At 38.9% G+C, this 15,247-nt stretch overlaps 1 protein-coding gene across 1 annotated transcript in view; it reads right to left on the bottom strand.

Annotated features, from left to right (window-relative positions):
- zgc:153039 (uncharacterized protein LOC767698 homolog) overlaps positions 1-15,247 on the bottom strand; it is a 59,710-nt gene that overhangs the window by 26,937 nt on the left and 17,526 nt on the right. The window contains exons 7-8 of the mRNA XM_018684059.2: positions 6,931-7,088; positions 2,111-2,193 (exon numbers count right to left, since the gene is read on the bottom strand). Of these exons, the coding sequence (XP_018539575.1) occupies positions 2,111-2,193; positions 6,931-7,088 (241 nt within the window). The remainder of the gene's footprint in view (positions 1-2,110; positions 2,194-6,930; positions 7,089-15,247) is intronic.

Raw genomic sequence — 15,247 nt, 5'->3', positions numbered from 1 at the left:
TAGCTTCTACTTTAGCTGTGTGCATTCCCGTGACAGGCAAGCAGGTCTCTGCAGGCAGAACTTACCTGATCACTGGAGATGACAGTGTCAGGGAAACAAGTTGCACTAACCTGCACTGCGTTGTCCAGTGTCACGCTGCCCTTCATTTCCATCAGATTCTAATTCCATCACAGCTAATTTTATGGTTGAAAAGTTTATAGCCTGCCACAGTGTTGCTCCAGCATTAGTGTGTGTGAACTGTGAGGCAGCTAAAAGCTAACCAGTCTTGGAATCACACTTTGTGAGCCCAGTCAGAGTCTTCCCAACAGATGCATCGAATCATCAACTTTTAGGGGGTAACCCTAACTGCAGATTTTCCATTTATGAGTTAAAATGACTTTGACCAGCCTAGATGAGCACTGCATCAATCACAGAGGATAAGTAATCTACCGTTATTCTGTTCCTTTGCAGGAAACATTGTGTAGATTCAACGCATATTTGAACACAGCACACCTTTAAGCATGCTCCCAATTGCTATGAATAACCTTGGAACCTGACAGTGAATTGTCAGAAATCTGGGAGTAATGTTAACTTAAATCTGAACTTTCACAAGTGCCTGGGGTTATTCTGTCTTGTTTTTGAAAAGTTAATATACAGTCTATGTTCATGCCTTCGTTTTCATCCCATCTTGATTACTGTGACTCTCTCACTCCCTAAATTGTCTTCAATTGGTCCCAAATGCAGCTGCTTAACTATGAGAAGAAAACACATTACTCCAATTTTAGCAACCTTTCACTGACTTCCCATTGCTTCCAGAATGCAGTTCAAAATTCTATTTATCACTTTTAAGCCATTAAATGGATCAGCTCGAAACTATACATCTGGCTTACTAAGTTCTCATGTAAAGTCAAGCCAATTTTATTTATATGGTGCTGAATCACAGCAAAAGTTATCTCAAAGAACTTTCCCACCATGAGCAAGCACTCCAACTGTCCTTTAATGAAGCTGCATCATTTTTTATCCTCTGTCCAATATTGTTTATAATTTTACTATTTAATGTTAATCATCATATTGCATTTCATTGTAATCTGTTTTTGTTTCTAGTTATCAGTTACAAATCCCAGAGGATGATACATAACTGAAACTTTAATTTGGCAAGAAAAACGCCTCTCATTAGCAAAAAATAAACCATCTATGCCAAAGTAAATAATAACAAAGTCATCAACTGCAAAGTGAAAGGATGCAGTTTTAGATGCAAATTCTGTCTGGTAGCAAACACAAACGGTTACATTAAGTTATTCATACTTTTCTGGGAAACTCATTGAACACCATTAAACCCTTCAAGCATTATTTGTTTAGTGCAAATGGACAAAATTAAACAACAGTATGAGAGGCTTGTGTGGATGCAGTTTGAGGAGTCATAGGAGACAAAAACATCAAACTGCCCAGGCTGAATTAGTTTCTCCACTGAGTGAATCAGTTTTGTTTGAAGGAAGAATTCTCTTGAGTTAGAAAGGAGGCCTTTCTGATCTTCTTGCCTGAGGAAAGTTATGACAGGACTTCACAGTCCAAAAAACAGGCGCTTGGGCTGATTTTGTCCCACTACCTAGCCAACCTTGCATTTAATATCCAGAAATAGTAGTTTCTTTGAAGCTTCTCTTCTTACCTTTTGTACTGAGCTTCACTGCCCCCGTAGATCAGCAGGAATGTATCCCTGATTTATTGATTTCTCTAAAATATTTAAAACAAGGCCAGAGTTGAATCTGTATTCTTGACCCTTGAAGCTCCATATTTTTAGACCCATTGATCGCACATGAGTGAATGCAATGAGGAAATTTAATTTAATTTAATGGAGCAAGGTGGTGAATATTGCCCTATTTCAGTGGTATGAAATTTGAACAAAATGTGAAGCTGAAGACAAACAAAGTCCTGGAGGAAGAAATGGAATTTCTACACCACTTTTATCCTCAGACAACATTTTAATGAAAAGACTTACATTTTCCTTGTCTTTGTCTTTTTGTTTAATTTGAGGACTTAACTGGCTAATTTGCGAGGATTTACTACCAGTCCTTTCATCAAGTATCAAATGTCTTCATTGACTCTCCACCATTCTGCATTTATTTCCACTAACCTGCACAAGGAACCAGGAGATGAGCACAGAGACCCAGGGATTACCACTGTGGGACGTCTTCTTAGCCGGAGACAGCACCTTACCTACATGGATGAGAAGAGATGTTGGTAAAAATAACAAATCCTTCAAATTTTAGGGAATTGTTGGCATGGAAATAACCCAGAGTATTCTTTAGCAGTTGCTTCCATAAAAAAATATCAGCACTGACCTTGAGTGAAATTCTGGATGTATACTTGGACAGAAAAATTTAAATTAAAAAAAGAATGCAATGAATGACCATCCTTCGGTTTACTGGAGAATTACTTCTCACACTCTATATTTAATGTCAGCAGGCATTGCTCCCTGCTCTGGAAAATATGAAACAATTTTGGACACACTGTAGACATGGAGTAAAGGAAATGGCAGGTGGACATTCCTTGTTGATCATCACTCAAAGAGATGCCTCTTGTCAATACTTGCACAAGTTCATACAGTTTCATTTCAGCTTCTCTACTGACACCTCCTCCTCACTGCTATTCCTGATGATTTCTGACACTGTACTTTCCACAAGCCTGCATGGAATATTAATATATTCACTTATCAAATGAAAATCGGCATGCAGAGTTTGCTGCGTGTGAACATTAAATGAGTGATTTCATCTTCATGATAACTTGTTGTAAAAACCTTTCTCTTAGTATGCTGTGAACTGCTGTGCAGTGTCTCTGTGTCTCAAATGAGACTTTCTAGGTCGTATTTCATCATCATACTGGTACCTGAAAGAATACAAACCCAATAAAGTAGGCCTTTGTATTTCATTAACACAATGCCATTTTTGAACACATTTGAACACCCGCCAATACATATTAACATAGTGCCATTTTTTAATTCAAACCCACTGATATAATAATTCAAATGTTAATGTTCCATGTTAGAAACATTAATTAAAACATGAAACAAACATAACACTTCACTTTCTGTTTAAAGATGCACAGACAATGTCATCTTGAGGCTGTTGCAGCTACATGTATATCAAAATGATAGATTTCCAAAGTGAGAGGAGCCATTTTTTGTGCCCCCCCCCCAATTCCACAAGTCAAAGTCCCATTTATTCTTCCCAAAGGTAATGTTATATGATTGACAGCTGAAGCAATTCTACAACTTCGGTCAGCATTAAATTCTCAGTGCAAAAGATTAACAGCTGTATTGGAAAATATCTAACACTTTGATAGAAAGTGTAAGTTACAAGCCTGTTTACTTAAAAAGTTTGAGGGAGAGGTAAACTACAACTTCAAAGGTACATATTGACATGAAGCATCCAATCACCATACTAAATGGCATTCAGAAAATTAATAATAAAGCAGCTTAAATTAATCTTAATTTCAGATTCTGGGTAAATCTGTTCACAAATTGAACACTGGACTGTTATAAATTCACTACTGCTCTTCACAGCATTGGCAGCTGAGGCTGTAACATTTAGAACCAAACAGCATGATTTCTCAAATGCAAAGCAGAAACAATTAAAACTGGTGGTCATTATAAATATACAATTTTTACATTATGTGAGGATCATGTGTTTCTTTGTCAAAGAACACTGATGATACTGTTTAAAGAAATTTTTGAAATGGGATTACAGAATGGGAAAAAACATTCCAGAGCCAGTGACAATATCATTTTCATAGCCCTATGGATTGTGTTCCTGTTTCTTCTATAATGATCTGCTCCAAGGACGTTTTCACTGTGTCTGTTTGTTGCTTTTTTTTTCTTTTCGGTTTTTTTTATTAACAGGATTATTTATAAAATATAGAACCAATTTGCAGCAAACTTGGTGGAGGGATAGAGCATGGGCCAGGGAGGAACCCATTAAATTTTGGTGTGGATCCAGTTCAAGGGGCTGATATGGCAAATAAATATTTTATGTTATCAAACTACTTCCTTTTTTCCTTTCACTTTTCTATTATAAGATCTAGACAGACATATCTAGGATTGTATAGCCTTGGCAAAGGTATGGCAGCAGATACAAACCAGATTCTGACAACAGACCTCAGAGCAACAATGACGTTTACAGCTCAGACCACATTTGGACCATGGATGGCAATTTGTAATGTTACTGACATTTAAACAAATTATATGTAATTAACTACAGGTTTGAAGAGAGATAGACAAACAGTGAATGTGTGGGCGAGACATTGAACACAACAAACTAGGCATCCTATTTTATTCCTATTTTATTTGATACTTAATGGGACTGTATATTATACTGGAACATAATGCATTTATATACAGCCTCTCAACTTTTTTTCACAAATGACATTTCATCTCGTGATGAAGATGACATTTATGTTGTCTCTTGCAGTGGCTCTGTATAGCAGAGGTTACAAGCCAGAGCAAAACATAAAGACATAAAAAGAAATGAAAAGACAAAAAGAGAAACTCAAAAGTAGAGAGACTGGAGGTGGGGAGGATGGAGGTGAAGTTAAGACTAACTTTCACAGCAGATAAATGATTGGAATTAAATCTCTGAGACTTTAAAGTCAAATCACTGCAGCTGAGACGAGAAGATTGAGTGACGGAGAGGATGGAGAGAGGCAGAACAGAAACGAAGGAGTTAGAGATTAGTGAGTTATGGAGAAGAAAGAAATGGAAGATATGTGGGATGGCAGAAAAACTCCTTGTGTGTGTGTGTGTGTGTGTGTGTGTGTGTGTGTGTGTGTGTGTGTACGTGTGTGTTGTAAAATTGATGCATCCATCATTCAGTTTGCATAGGACAGCAGTGGCAAGGTTAAGCAGTGAGTAGCATGCATGAATGACAACAAGAACACACACACACACACACACACACACATTTGCGAACATACAATGTGGTCATAATAACCATTTCATCGACTCCACAAGAACATTACACATTTATGGTTCTGTAGTCACTGACTCCTAATTAAACAGATTAATCTAATTTAAGTTAACCCTTTGGTTGTTGGTGAACAGACAGCTGAACTGGAGTCATCTGCCTCTGCTCCGTCTGATCACTCCGGAGGAACTTGCACTAATACAGCCATTTATCTCCCCTGACACACACACACACACACACACACACACACACACACACACACACACACACACACACACACACACGGCTATACACACAGACAGAAACGGGCCAAATCAATTTGCAATAGACTTAACAACGGAGCAGAGGACGGGATAAGGAAGTTGCTCACAGTCATTAATAATGACAAAGCAGCAGGCAGCATGGATTCACACAGTGAGATGGAAATCACAGGAATGCTGTGTTCAGTTGATATTGGAAAGACTGTGGGAATAAGTTCATGGCTAACATTACAAATCTGAATTTTGGTGTTTAAACGTTAAAGACAGTACAGGAATCTTTAAGGAGTCAGTATATCTTTGTAGTCTTGACACATTACATCATACAAGTGAGGGCACACACTTTTGGACAGTCTCTCCTAACACAGCACTAACACAAACAAAAAGTTCAAAGCCTGCCATACTTTAACATTCTGAGTACACTGTGTACAATAACTGTGAATGTCAGATTGTCAGTTTGAGAAAGTTACAAAAATTGGCACACACAGCCTCCCCACTTCCAATGTCAGGAAGGGGGTTTCAAATACTATGAAACAATCCCACAAGCACCTGACTGGATGTGAAACAGGGATGTGGCTCATGGACAGCACCTTAACCCCTGCACTACCAGTGTGTCCGAAGATAACCCTATTCAGACCAATTACTATCTACACTTGCTAGTGAGTTTCAGCAATCAGATCAGACACATCAGTCAATCATCAAGCCTTTAGTTCTTAAGCAGAACTTATTGTGCAACTGTAAGTTTAATGTACCTGTAAGTGGTATTTCTCATGATACATCTGTGTCATGAAGTATTTATTTATGAATCACTCCAGTTCTGCAAGCGCACTTAAGGCTTCTTTCATCGCTTTAAGAAAAAAAATGTAAAACATGATGTCTGTTCAATTATTGCATTTACTGGGATCAGAATGGCCCATTATATTTGAAGTGTTGGAGTAATGCTACTTAATGGAAAATTCAGGTATTTCAACCGGGCATATATCTCAGAAATGCAGCTAATTGTGCTAACTTTGCACTCCACATGCAATTAGCCATAATGGCTATTCCAAGTTGCTACATATGAAAATGATGCTTCTTGCTGTAGGAGGCTCGCACTGATTTCCTAGTTTTCCTTGCGTTTTTTTTTTTTTTTATCCCAAGAAATGCTTCAGATATTCAGGCAGTCCTTACAATTAATTTCAATGAGGCCACTAAGTTGATGTAGCCAAAACTGAGTCAATGTCTATTACTATCACAAAATTTTAAATCACAACAGAAAAAAGCTAGATAGTTGACCATGAATAAAGAAAATCTTGCTGTGTCCAAAGACACTATTCAATGTATTCAAAAGAAATAAAATGTTGTTTCTAGCATGTAACTTTTTTCTTTTATTTTTTGTAGAAATATGGTCCATATGCAAAAATCTTAATGTGGAGTGTGTTGTCGAGGGCGTCAGTGAGTTAGACTCATCAGCCTGACAGCAGTTCAGAGACATTTCCTTCTTAAGTTCCTGGTCTACCTCTCCCCTGGCACCGATGCTTCAAACTACTATTAGCTGCTGGAAGGTGTCACTATGGCTGATGAGGACGTAGGTGAAGGGCTGGATGGAATGTAGCTCCAGAACTTGTTTACTGAAGATTATAATAGACATACAAAGGCCTAGTCTGGCATATTTTGATCAGTCTATTTGTCACCCCTTTCTCCCAAAAACCCCTCTTAGAGGCCAGTTCTCCCCTGCAGGAATCTGTTGTGCTACTTACCAAACAAGTCGTCCCTAGCCAGGGCGTAGAGGATGCGTGAGGCTCCAATGAGGTTGCTCATGGCAGCAGAGAGCGTGGAGGAATAAACTCCGATGGTGACGAATGGTTTCCAGATGTTAATGTCCCTCAGGAAACTGTAATCCCTCTGAAGCAGGACACTGTGAAGGTTTTGAGAATAAAATTCAACAACACATCACGGAAATAATCATGAATGGTTGTTTGTTTCTGGCCTTTAAAATGGACCAAGTAAAAAGAAACCCATTCTTTTTTTCCTTTTATGCATCTTTAATTTAATTATAATTACAGGACAGAGAGACATAACAAAAGGATAAAGAATATGTAAGATGTAATAAAGGTCTTTGGGCAGAATTCAACTCAGATCGTCATAGTACTGTGTACTGCTTAGCAAGCTGAGACACTAAGACACCCAATTACTGTCATTTCATCCGCAGGATGCAACGGAAGAAATTATTTGGAAAAACTCCACTGGCTGTTCAAAGTTTCGGAAAAGGCCAGTAAATACACCTTGGACTGGGCAACCTTGACATTTCAATTACTTTAAATAATAAGTATACACACACACACACACACACACACACACACAGAAACTAAACAAAATGAACAAAAACAAAACTATAGTAACATTTATTGTTTTCTGTTATCTTGTATTTACTGTCAGCTTTGACGGTTGGTATATCATTATATCTTTTCTATCTTTATTCTTAAATGTTTCAGTTTCTGTGTTTAATGGGTCAGGGTTATCAGATTTTTATACTTTCTATACATACTCATAAATATATTCAAGTAGTAAATGTGTACATTAGCATCTGCCTCTAAAATCCAGTATCAGTGGTGTGTTTTTTTCTTCAGAAAAATACAAAACCTGCAACTCCAATAAACAGCCTAGCACTGAAAATCTTCACGTGCAACAACATGAGAAAGATCAGACCAGCCACCTCTGCAGCTATACAGTGTTTATCATTCTATAACATTCATATCAAGAGATCAAAATCAAGGTTGAGTGTCATTTCAAACTCATTGGTTCTGGGGGGACAAAACGTGCCAATGTTCAATGAAAAAGAACAAGATCAAAAAGGAAGTGATGATTACTCTGCCAGGGAGCCTAATCATGAGATCCTGGAATAAGGGGCTCACTCTGCTGAGTGTGTGCATGTATATGTGTGTGTGTGTGTGTGTGTGTAAGAGATGCTGCACTAGACATGGATAGAGAGATCAGAGGGTGCAAAAACCACAGCAGGGTGTGCATGATTACGACCTGCCCCCCCACCTCTTTTCAATACAACACAGCTAGAGAGGAGAATTAGAGTGCAAAGTATTTCCCTCTCTCTCTCTCTCCCTCCAACTCAATCTTTCTTTGTGTTTCAAGGCGCACATACACACATACATGCACGCACACACACACATACATACACACCCAATCCATCTATTCCCCTCCCTCATCATCTTCAACCCTTCATCGTGATGTTTTTAAAACCCATTCAAGGGTTTTTTCTTGTTATGTGTCTTAGTCCTCCCCCTTTCATTTTATTTCTGCTTGTACCAGTGTCCATTCCCTCTATCTTTTTCTTCCCCCCTCTCTCTCTTTCTCTTGTAATTAAGAGTCTCATCACGTTTTCTTTCAGGTCCAGTGATTTTAATACTTATTATCATGGCCCTATTAAGTATTGTTCACTCCATCCAAAGATCTCAGCACACTATTATTTCACATAGAGCCCAAGAGGCAGGCAAGCACGCACGCACATGCACACACACAACCACACACGAACACACACAGGCTTTTGCATTGCCACAAATCAACTAAACAAAGGTTCTATGGAGAAGTTAACATCACCCTCGAAATTAGGAAATGCCAGCTACTTTGTTTATTTGGTGTGTGTGTGTGTGAATGTGTGTGTTTGTGTGTGATATGAGCTCTGCAGTGAAAAGTTTATGAACCATTGCTTTAATCAGAGTCTCTGACATATTCATAAGACCAAAAAACTGTTCAATGGTCTGATACACAAGCACATGTATGAAGGGGTGTCTCAGTGCGTTTGTCACAAACAAAAAAAAAAAGGGAATCATGGGGAAAAACGTGCTAAGCATGATGAGGAATTAAAGTGTGTGCGTGTGTGAGAGAGGTGAGTGATGATGTGGGTCAAAACTTATAGGCTGATTATTAATTTCTCTGACGTGCACCAGGAGCAAAATAAATCTCGAAAAAGCTTGACATTTCCAAACTGGCTCTCAAAAACAAAGCCACTACAAACTGGGTGACAGCTATGACAAATGGTGTGTGTGTGGTTGTAGATAGAGAGGTTGTCCATGTGTTGGGTCATAACATGATAATAAAAAAAAAAAAGTAGTCTATGTCTTATAATTTTGTGCTTCCTCCGAAGCTGTGTATTCATTACCAAGGGAGTATTGCTTATAAGTGACTCAGTGTGTGTGTGTGTGTGTGTGGCCTGGATAGTAATTATTGATCAGATCACCCAGCTGAAATGAGCTCTGCCATCCAAATAAAGAGGAGAACAAAAGCGTGAGGGAACGAGTGACAGATTAAAAGAGCTCGTTTAGAGAAGAGGAGGAAACAAAGCTAAACGACTAAAAGGAGCCCACAGAGATTGTTTGGCTGATTGTTCTCGTTCCTCCCGGCCCACTCCATCCTTCAGCTCATTTGTTTACCATTTTTATTCATGCCCTCATTTGTGTATTCATGCGTATTCATCTTTTAATCCATCATTTCATGTGGTTGTGCTTCTGATAATTCACTAGTGCTTTGGTCGAACATTATGGATTAATTATCTGTGATTTTTCAAATGGGATGAAAAATGAAGTGCTGACACCAGGAGAGTGTGTGTGTGTGTGTGTGTGTGCATAAACATCAGCATAAACATTCCCATCACAAAAAGAGCTTATGCTGCTGTGATTGTGGTCGTCTCAGCTCAGAGGGTCGAGGTCACTCCTCATCAGGACTAACACAACAATTCAGGATCATCTATTTAATGATCCTGAAGAAAAAGGCCTCAGAATGTCCAATAAATGCTCAAGTGGGATCAGAGCTAGTTACTGAGATGGCTCTGGCTTATGGCTAACATCAATGTTTTGCTGATTGCACCATTATGTGACCATTTGTGCCTCTGCAATATGGACACGGTCCTGTAAGTCAATACTCTGCCTCCCTGTAGAATGTAAAGGTTAGTCCATCTCCATCAACATTACAAGGACAGCATTTATTGTTACTGTAGTTTTTCATTTGTCTGGCCATCTCTCTGTGTTTGCAAACGGGGATGGGCAGATACAGTGCTGCTGTTTGCAGATAAAAGCTGATGTCAGAAATACGTCACCATAGCTCCCCCTATATTTGATATATTTAGTGATTTCCCCCAGACCTGCACTCTCCCCTCTGAGAAATACTCAGCATTAAAGGTATGCTGATCTTCATCAACAGAGAATTAAAGGACTAATATGAGAGAGGTCACTCATGATGATGAACATAGAGAGAATTTTGACCCAGCTCTGCACCTCTACAGTCCTTTTTAGCCTATTTGAGCTCTTTGTTTTGGTTTAACAGCCTGAAAATTCTACTCTCTTCAGCTTTCCCACTACACACTACCTGCCCAGGACCAAACAGCAGACCATTAGTGACCAGCTGGTAAAGAAAGTCAGACATCTAAAAATGTAATAGCAAAGAGCTAAAATGAGATTTTCTGGATTTCCAGTGGACAAAAGACATCAAATGAATGCTAATGTTGCTTCATGTCAGATTATTATGATTATTATTATTATGATTATTATATTTTTCATTATCTCAGATGCCTATTCCTTTAAAAACATGGGATACAAAACACCCTCTATTGTGTCAACAACATGAATTTTACTTCCAGTTATAGAGGTGCCAGTTAAACGTGAAATTTACAATCATTATATTATTGTTCACAGCTGGTGGACCCATAAGAGATGGAAGAGAATGGTCAGAATAAAAGCAGCAAGAATGGAATATCCTGATTTTTAGTCTCTAGCATGGTCAAGCTCCAAAAACACAGCATCTTCCATTAAATGCCCCTGTCTCCTAAATGCCCACCTCATTCAAAAGTCTCAAGTCTAAGCTGGGGTTGTTTTTTTAAAACTTTGAAGGCGTGCCACAGATGACTTTATACAACTGTTTTCTGGTTGAGTGTAACATGTGCAACATTAGTGGAGTGTCCCTTTAAAGGCCCTCTTTTATGGTTGGTAAGATCATAAGTATTATGTGATCAACAGAATCAAACTCACACTTACAGTAGTTTAGGGTTTCTGGTATTAAATGAATACTATACAAAGAATGTGTCTGCTCTTTTTAAGTGTATCATTATCCGAACAAATTTGAATTTAATGGGTACAAATTAAATTCTAAAGGAAACCCCTCAGCTGAAAAAGGTGACTATTCTGTGGCCCAGTTTTCCACCATGCCAGAGGAGAAAACAAAAACAGCCATAGACCAAATCCACAGAGAACACAACAGCCCAAACATGTGAATCTCAATTCGCAAAAGACCTGTGTTACCTTTACAGCCTGTATGTGGCCTGGTGTGTGTTGAATTAACTGAGGCCTCTTAGAGATGACTGAATCAACTCCATGGCAACAAATGCATCCACACAGAACTACACTGCTGGGATTTAGTGTTGGTCTTTAGCCTCACTTCACCTTGACCCTGTAGGTAACTTCTACTGTAGCCCCAGTACACAAGGGGTGAGGAAGAGATACAGACACATGAAGAAACAGCAGAGGAAAGGAGGGAAACAGAAAGTAAGAAGGGAGGCAGAGAGGGGTTCTAAGAGTCAGAGAGAGGGAGGGAGAGGGAGAGTTAAGTGCTCTCAGGGGAATAGACTGTGGTTAAGGATTATTAAATGGGATCAATAACTAACAAGGCCTCGGTGCACATACACACACTACCTCCTTCTCTCTGCACATCCTCTTTTCTACCCTCCCTCTGTCTATAACCCTCCCTTCTCTCCAAACACTTCACATGGTCACTGCATGTCTCTGCTTTTCAGGGCCCCATCTTCCTTTTCACATTTTAAAATGTTTATCAAATTTTTCCAGATACTCATCTCATATTACAGCTGCTCTCCATTTCAGCATTTCCAATTTTCAGCCACTCCATTCAGACATTTTATACACCAATGTCCAATTTCTAGCCTCTTGTTTGTATTACTCACTTGCCCTCAATGATTCTAACTCTGTTACTGATATGAGATAGCAATAACACCAGCTGCGTTTTCTGATATTCAGGAAGAAATACTTACTGTAATATTACTAAATTGTTTTTTCAGTCACATTGTGGTGACAAATGTAATTGCTGGTAGAATTATGTTTACAGACCATCCCATCTGTGGTTAGGTTTCCACAACAAAAGAACTTTGGTAAAGCTTGCGGGAAAATGGTTTTGGTTAAATGCAAATAAAAATGTTCTGTCTCAAGTCTCTGCAAAGTTTTTTCCCGTATTAAACCAGACCATGATTTTTCTCTAACCTTAATCAAGTGCTGCGAGTCCCTAAACATGACCAATAATGCTGTGAAATAAAAAATTCAGCATTCAGTAAATTCAATATTTATATATTTGTGACATTAATTAACAATATTATCCTCATTATATTAACAGAAAACAGAATCTGACTGGCATTATATTTCCTTCAAAGCATAACTGCTGTTGCAAATTAGTTGTGTATGAATGTAATTTCCAGAAGACAGAGTTGCCATCACAGGACAATAAACATCTCAAGTGAAACCCACAACACGATAAATAAAACATAAAGAGAGTATAAACCAGAACTTCCTGGTTTTGGTCTGAAAGTAAGAAAACCTTATTTAAAATCACAACTTAACACAAAACACTAAAAATCCTGCTTTAAAACAAAACAAAAGCAATCTAATCATGACTGTTTGTTCAAGCTGCTTTTTACAATGATTTCTCACAAGCCGGTTACAATTGCAGGTCACCAGGCACAGGAGAGGGTCCATGGGACAGGAAGTCCAAATGACGCATGTTTCTAGACAACAAATATTACAGTCAAAAAGTTGGAAAAATGACACTGGAAAAGAGTGTGGGTAGATATCATGAATAATGGAGAAACACACACCAGAGGCATATTGGCACACATCCACTCATCAGGACTCCTACTGTCACTGTCCAATGCACACTGCCCCACTTCCAGGGGATAAACTTTCCAGTTGCATTTATTTTAATCACATTTATTCCCCAAATCTGACCTGATAAGTAGACTTTTCATTTCATTTCACTTTATTCATTCAGCCTGAAATTGTCAGTTGTTTTCTGTTTGGGAGTGAGGTTATTTTGCTGTTTTACCCAAACCATTAAGAAGCAAATAACATACCTGTCCAGCTGCCATAATTTTCAGTTGACATGGAAACTGTGGCAGGAGCAGCTAACTTGATGTTTTTAACATTGACCAAACAAACTGTAAATCTAGAAGATTTTCCATTTTGTAAGATTTTTCACTTTCTCCTTTTTAAGGAGATGCAAACTTGATGTGATCTCTAGATTTGCTGAGATAGCCAGAGTCAGCACTGAGTTACAGAAGACAGGAGCTTGCCTAGCGGTAATGTCAGGACGTTCTCTAATCATCAGTGCTTGTATGGAATTTGATCAAAATGTTAAATTAGAATTCAAGTTGAATACTCCCCACAGACAACAGGAGAGGTATTTATAAATTACAATAAACAGCTATCATGGACAAGACCCCTTTTAAATAAAATGCCCAATATCTAAAGCTTTCTGTCACCCAAATCCTCCCTTTCTCCTCTGTCAGTTGCTCTTCATTCCTGTGTCTCTCCCTCCAGTCCCTGCAGCTTTTCATTCAGACAGGACATGTTGTTGAAGATTTGGCCTGCACTACCACTATTGTCGGGAGTGGGGGGTGGCTGACAATGTGAGGGGACGGAAGTGACTGGAATCTCTGCAGTGGAGAGATAGGGAGTGAATAACAAAAGGAGGGAGTGTGTGGATGGATGGATGAATGATAGACAGGGAGAGGTGGGAGAAAGGAGAGGGAGAAGCCAAGAATGCTGCTGGTGGGTGATAGTGCCAAGAGAAAGGGATGGGGGTAAGGTGAGGAGAGAGAGAATGCTGGACTTGTTGCCTTACAGTGACTACAGTGTCAACAAGGAAGAAGAGAAAGCCTGAGATTGAGGGGAAAACATAGAAAGAAGGAGAGAAACCACAGCATGAGCAATAGCACTCGAGGTTCCTGAACCTTTTCTAACAAACAAAACTGAGAACTGGAAGAGCTAAAAAGTTACTGGACTACAAAAACAAGAATGAAAACAGAATATTCATGTTCACTTTGCCTTTGCACCCCCACAGTATTTTTATTTTCAGTTACTCCTGCACATGGCTGAGTTAAGGATAAGTTTGACATCTTGGGAAATACTGTTACTTTCTTTTATGTTCAATGACAAGATGGATGAGAAGATGGAGGATTCCATTAATATGTCTATATGCTAAAAATAAACCCACTAACAGTTGACAATTAGTGGACGGAAAAGGGTTGGGGTGTCTCTCCAAAGGTTGAAAAAAATCCACTAGCCAGCACCTCTAAAATTCAGTAATTAAAGGAGTGTTTTATAATAAACTAAGCTAACCATATAGGGCGGCTGTGGCTCAGGAGGTAGAGCAGTCGCCCACCAACCAGAAGGTCGATCGGTGGTTCGATCTCCGGCTCCTCCAATGTGCATACCCAAGTATCCTTGGGCAAGATACTGAACCCCAAAATTGCCCCCAATGTGTGTATGCATCGGTGTATAAATGTGTTTGAGAGCACTGTGTATAGAATAAGTGCTGTGTGAATGTGTGTGTGAATAGGTGAATGTGACCTGTAGTGTGAAGTGCTTTGAGTGGTCAATCAGACTAGAAAAGCGCTATATAAGTACAGTCCATTTACCATTTACCATCTCCTCGCTATACCTTCATAGGTATCTCTAAGGTCCCTGTTGACCCTCCCATAGGAGGGTCAGTAGTTTAGAGTTAATTTTGGGTTTTGTTCTGTTAGTTACCATGCATACCATAATAGCCAATGCAGTTTTACTGTATGTTTACATCAATAAGCAATTTGGCTAACTATCTTCTTGTTAAATTAAATGTTTTTGTTAATATTGTTGGCAAAGTGCCTGTAAAAATGAAATTAAAATTGACTTGCTTTGTCTGTTTTGTCTTTTTGAAATTGCAAATTGTGACTTTAAGAAAATAATGCAGCACTTGTCTTGCAGCACTTGTCTTGACCAGCGGCAAGAGGAAGTTATGGGGCAACTGATGCCC

This window comes from Lates calcarifer, linkage group LG21 (genome assembly GCF_001640805.2).
Source record: "Lates calcarifer isolate ASB-BC8 linkage group LG21, TLL_Latcal_v3, whole genome shotgun sequence".
NCBI classification, from domain to species: Eukaryota; Metazoa; Chordata; class Actinopteri; family Centropomidae; genus Lates; species Lates calcarifer.
Note: the sequence above shows the minus strand (reverse complement) of the source record. Positions and strands in the feature narration are given on the sequence as shown.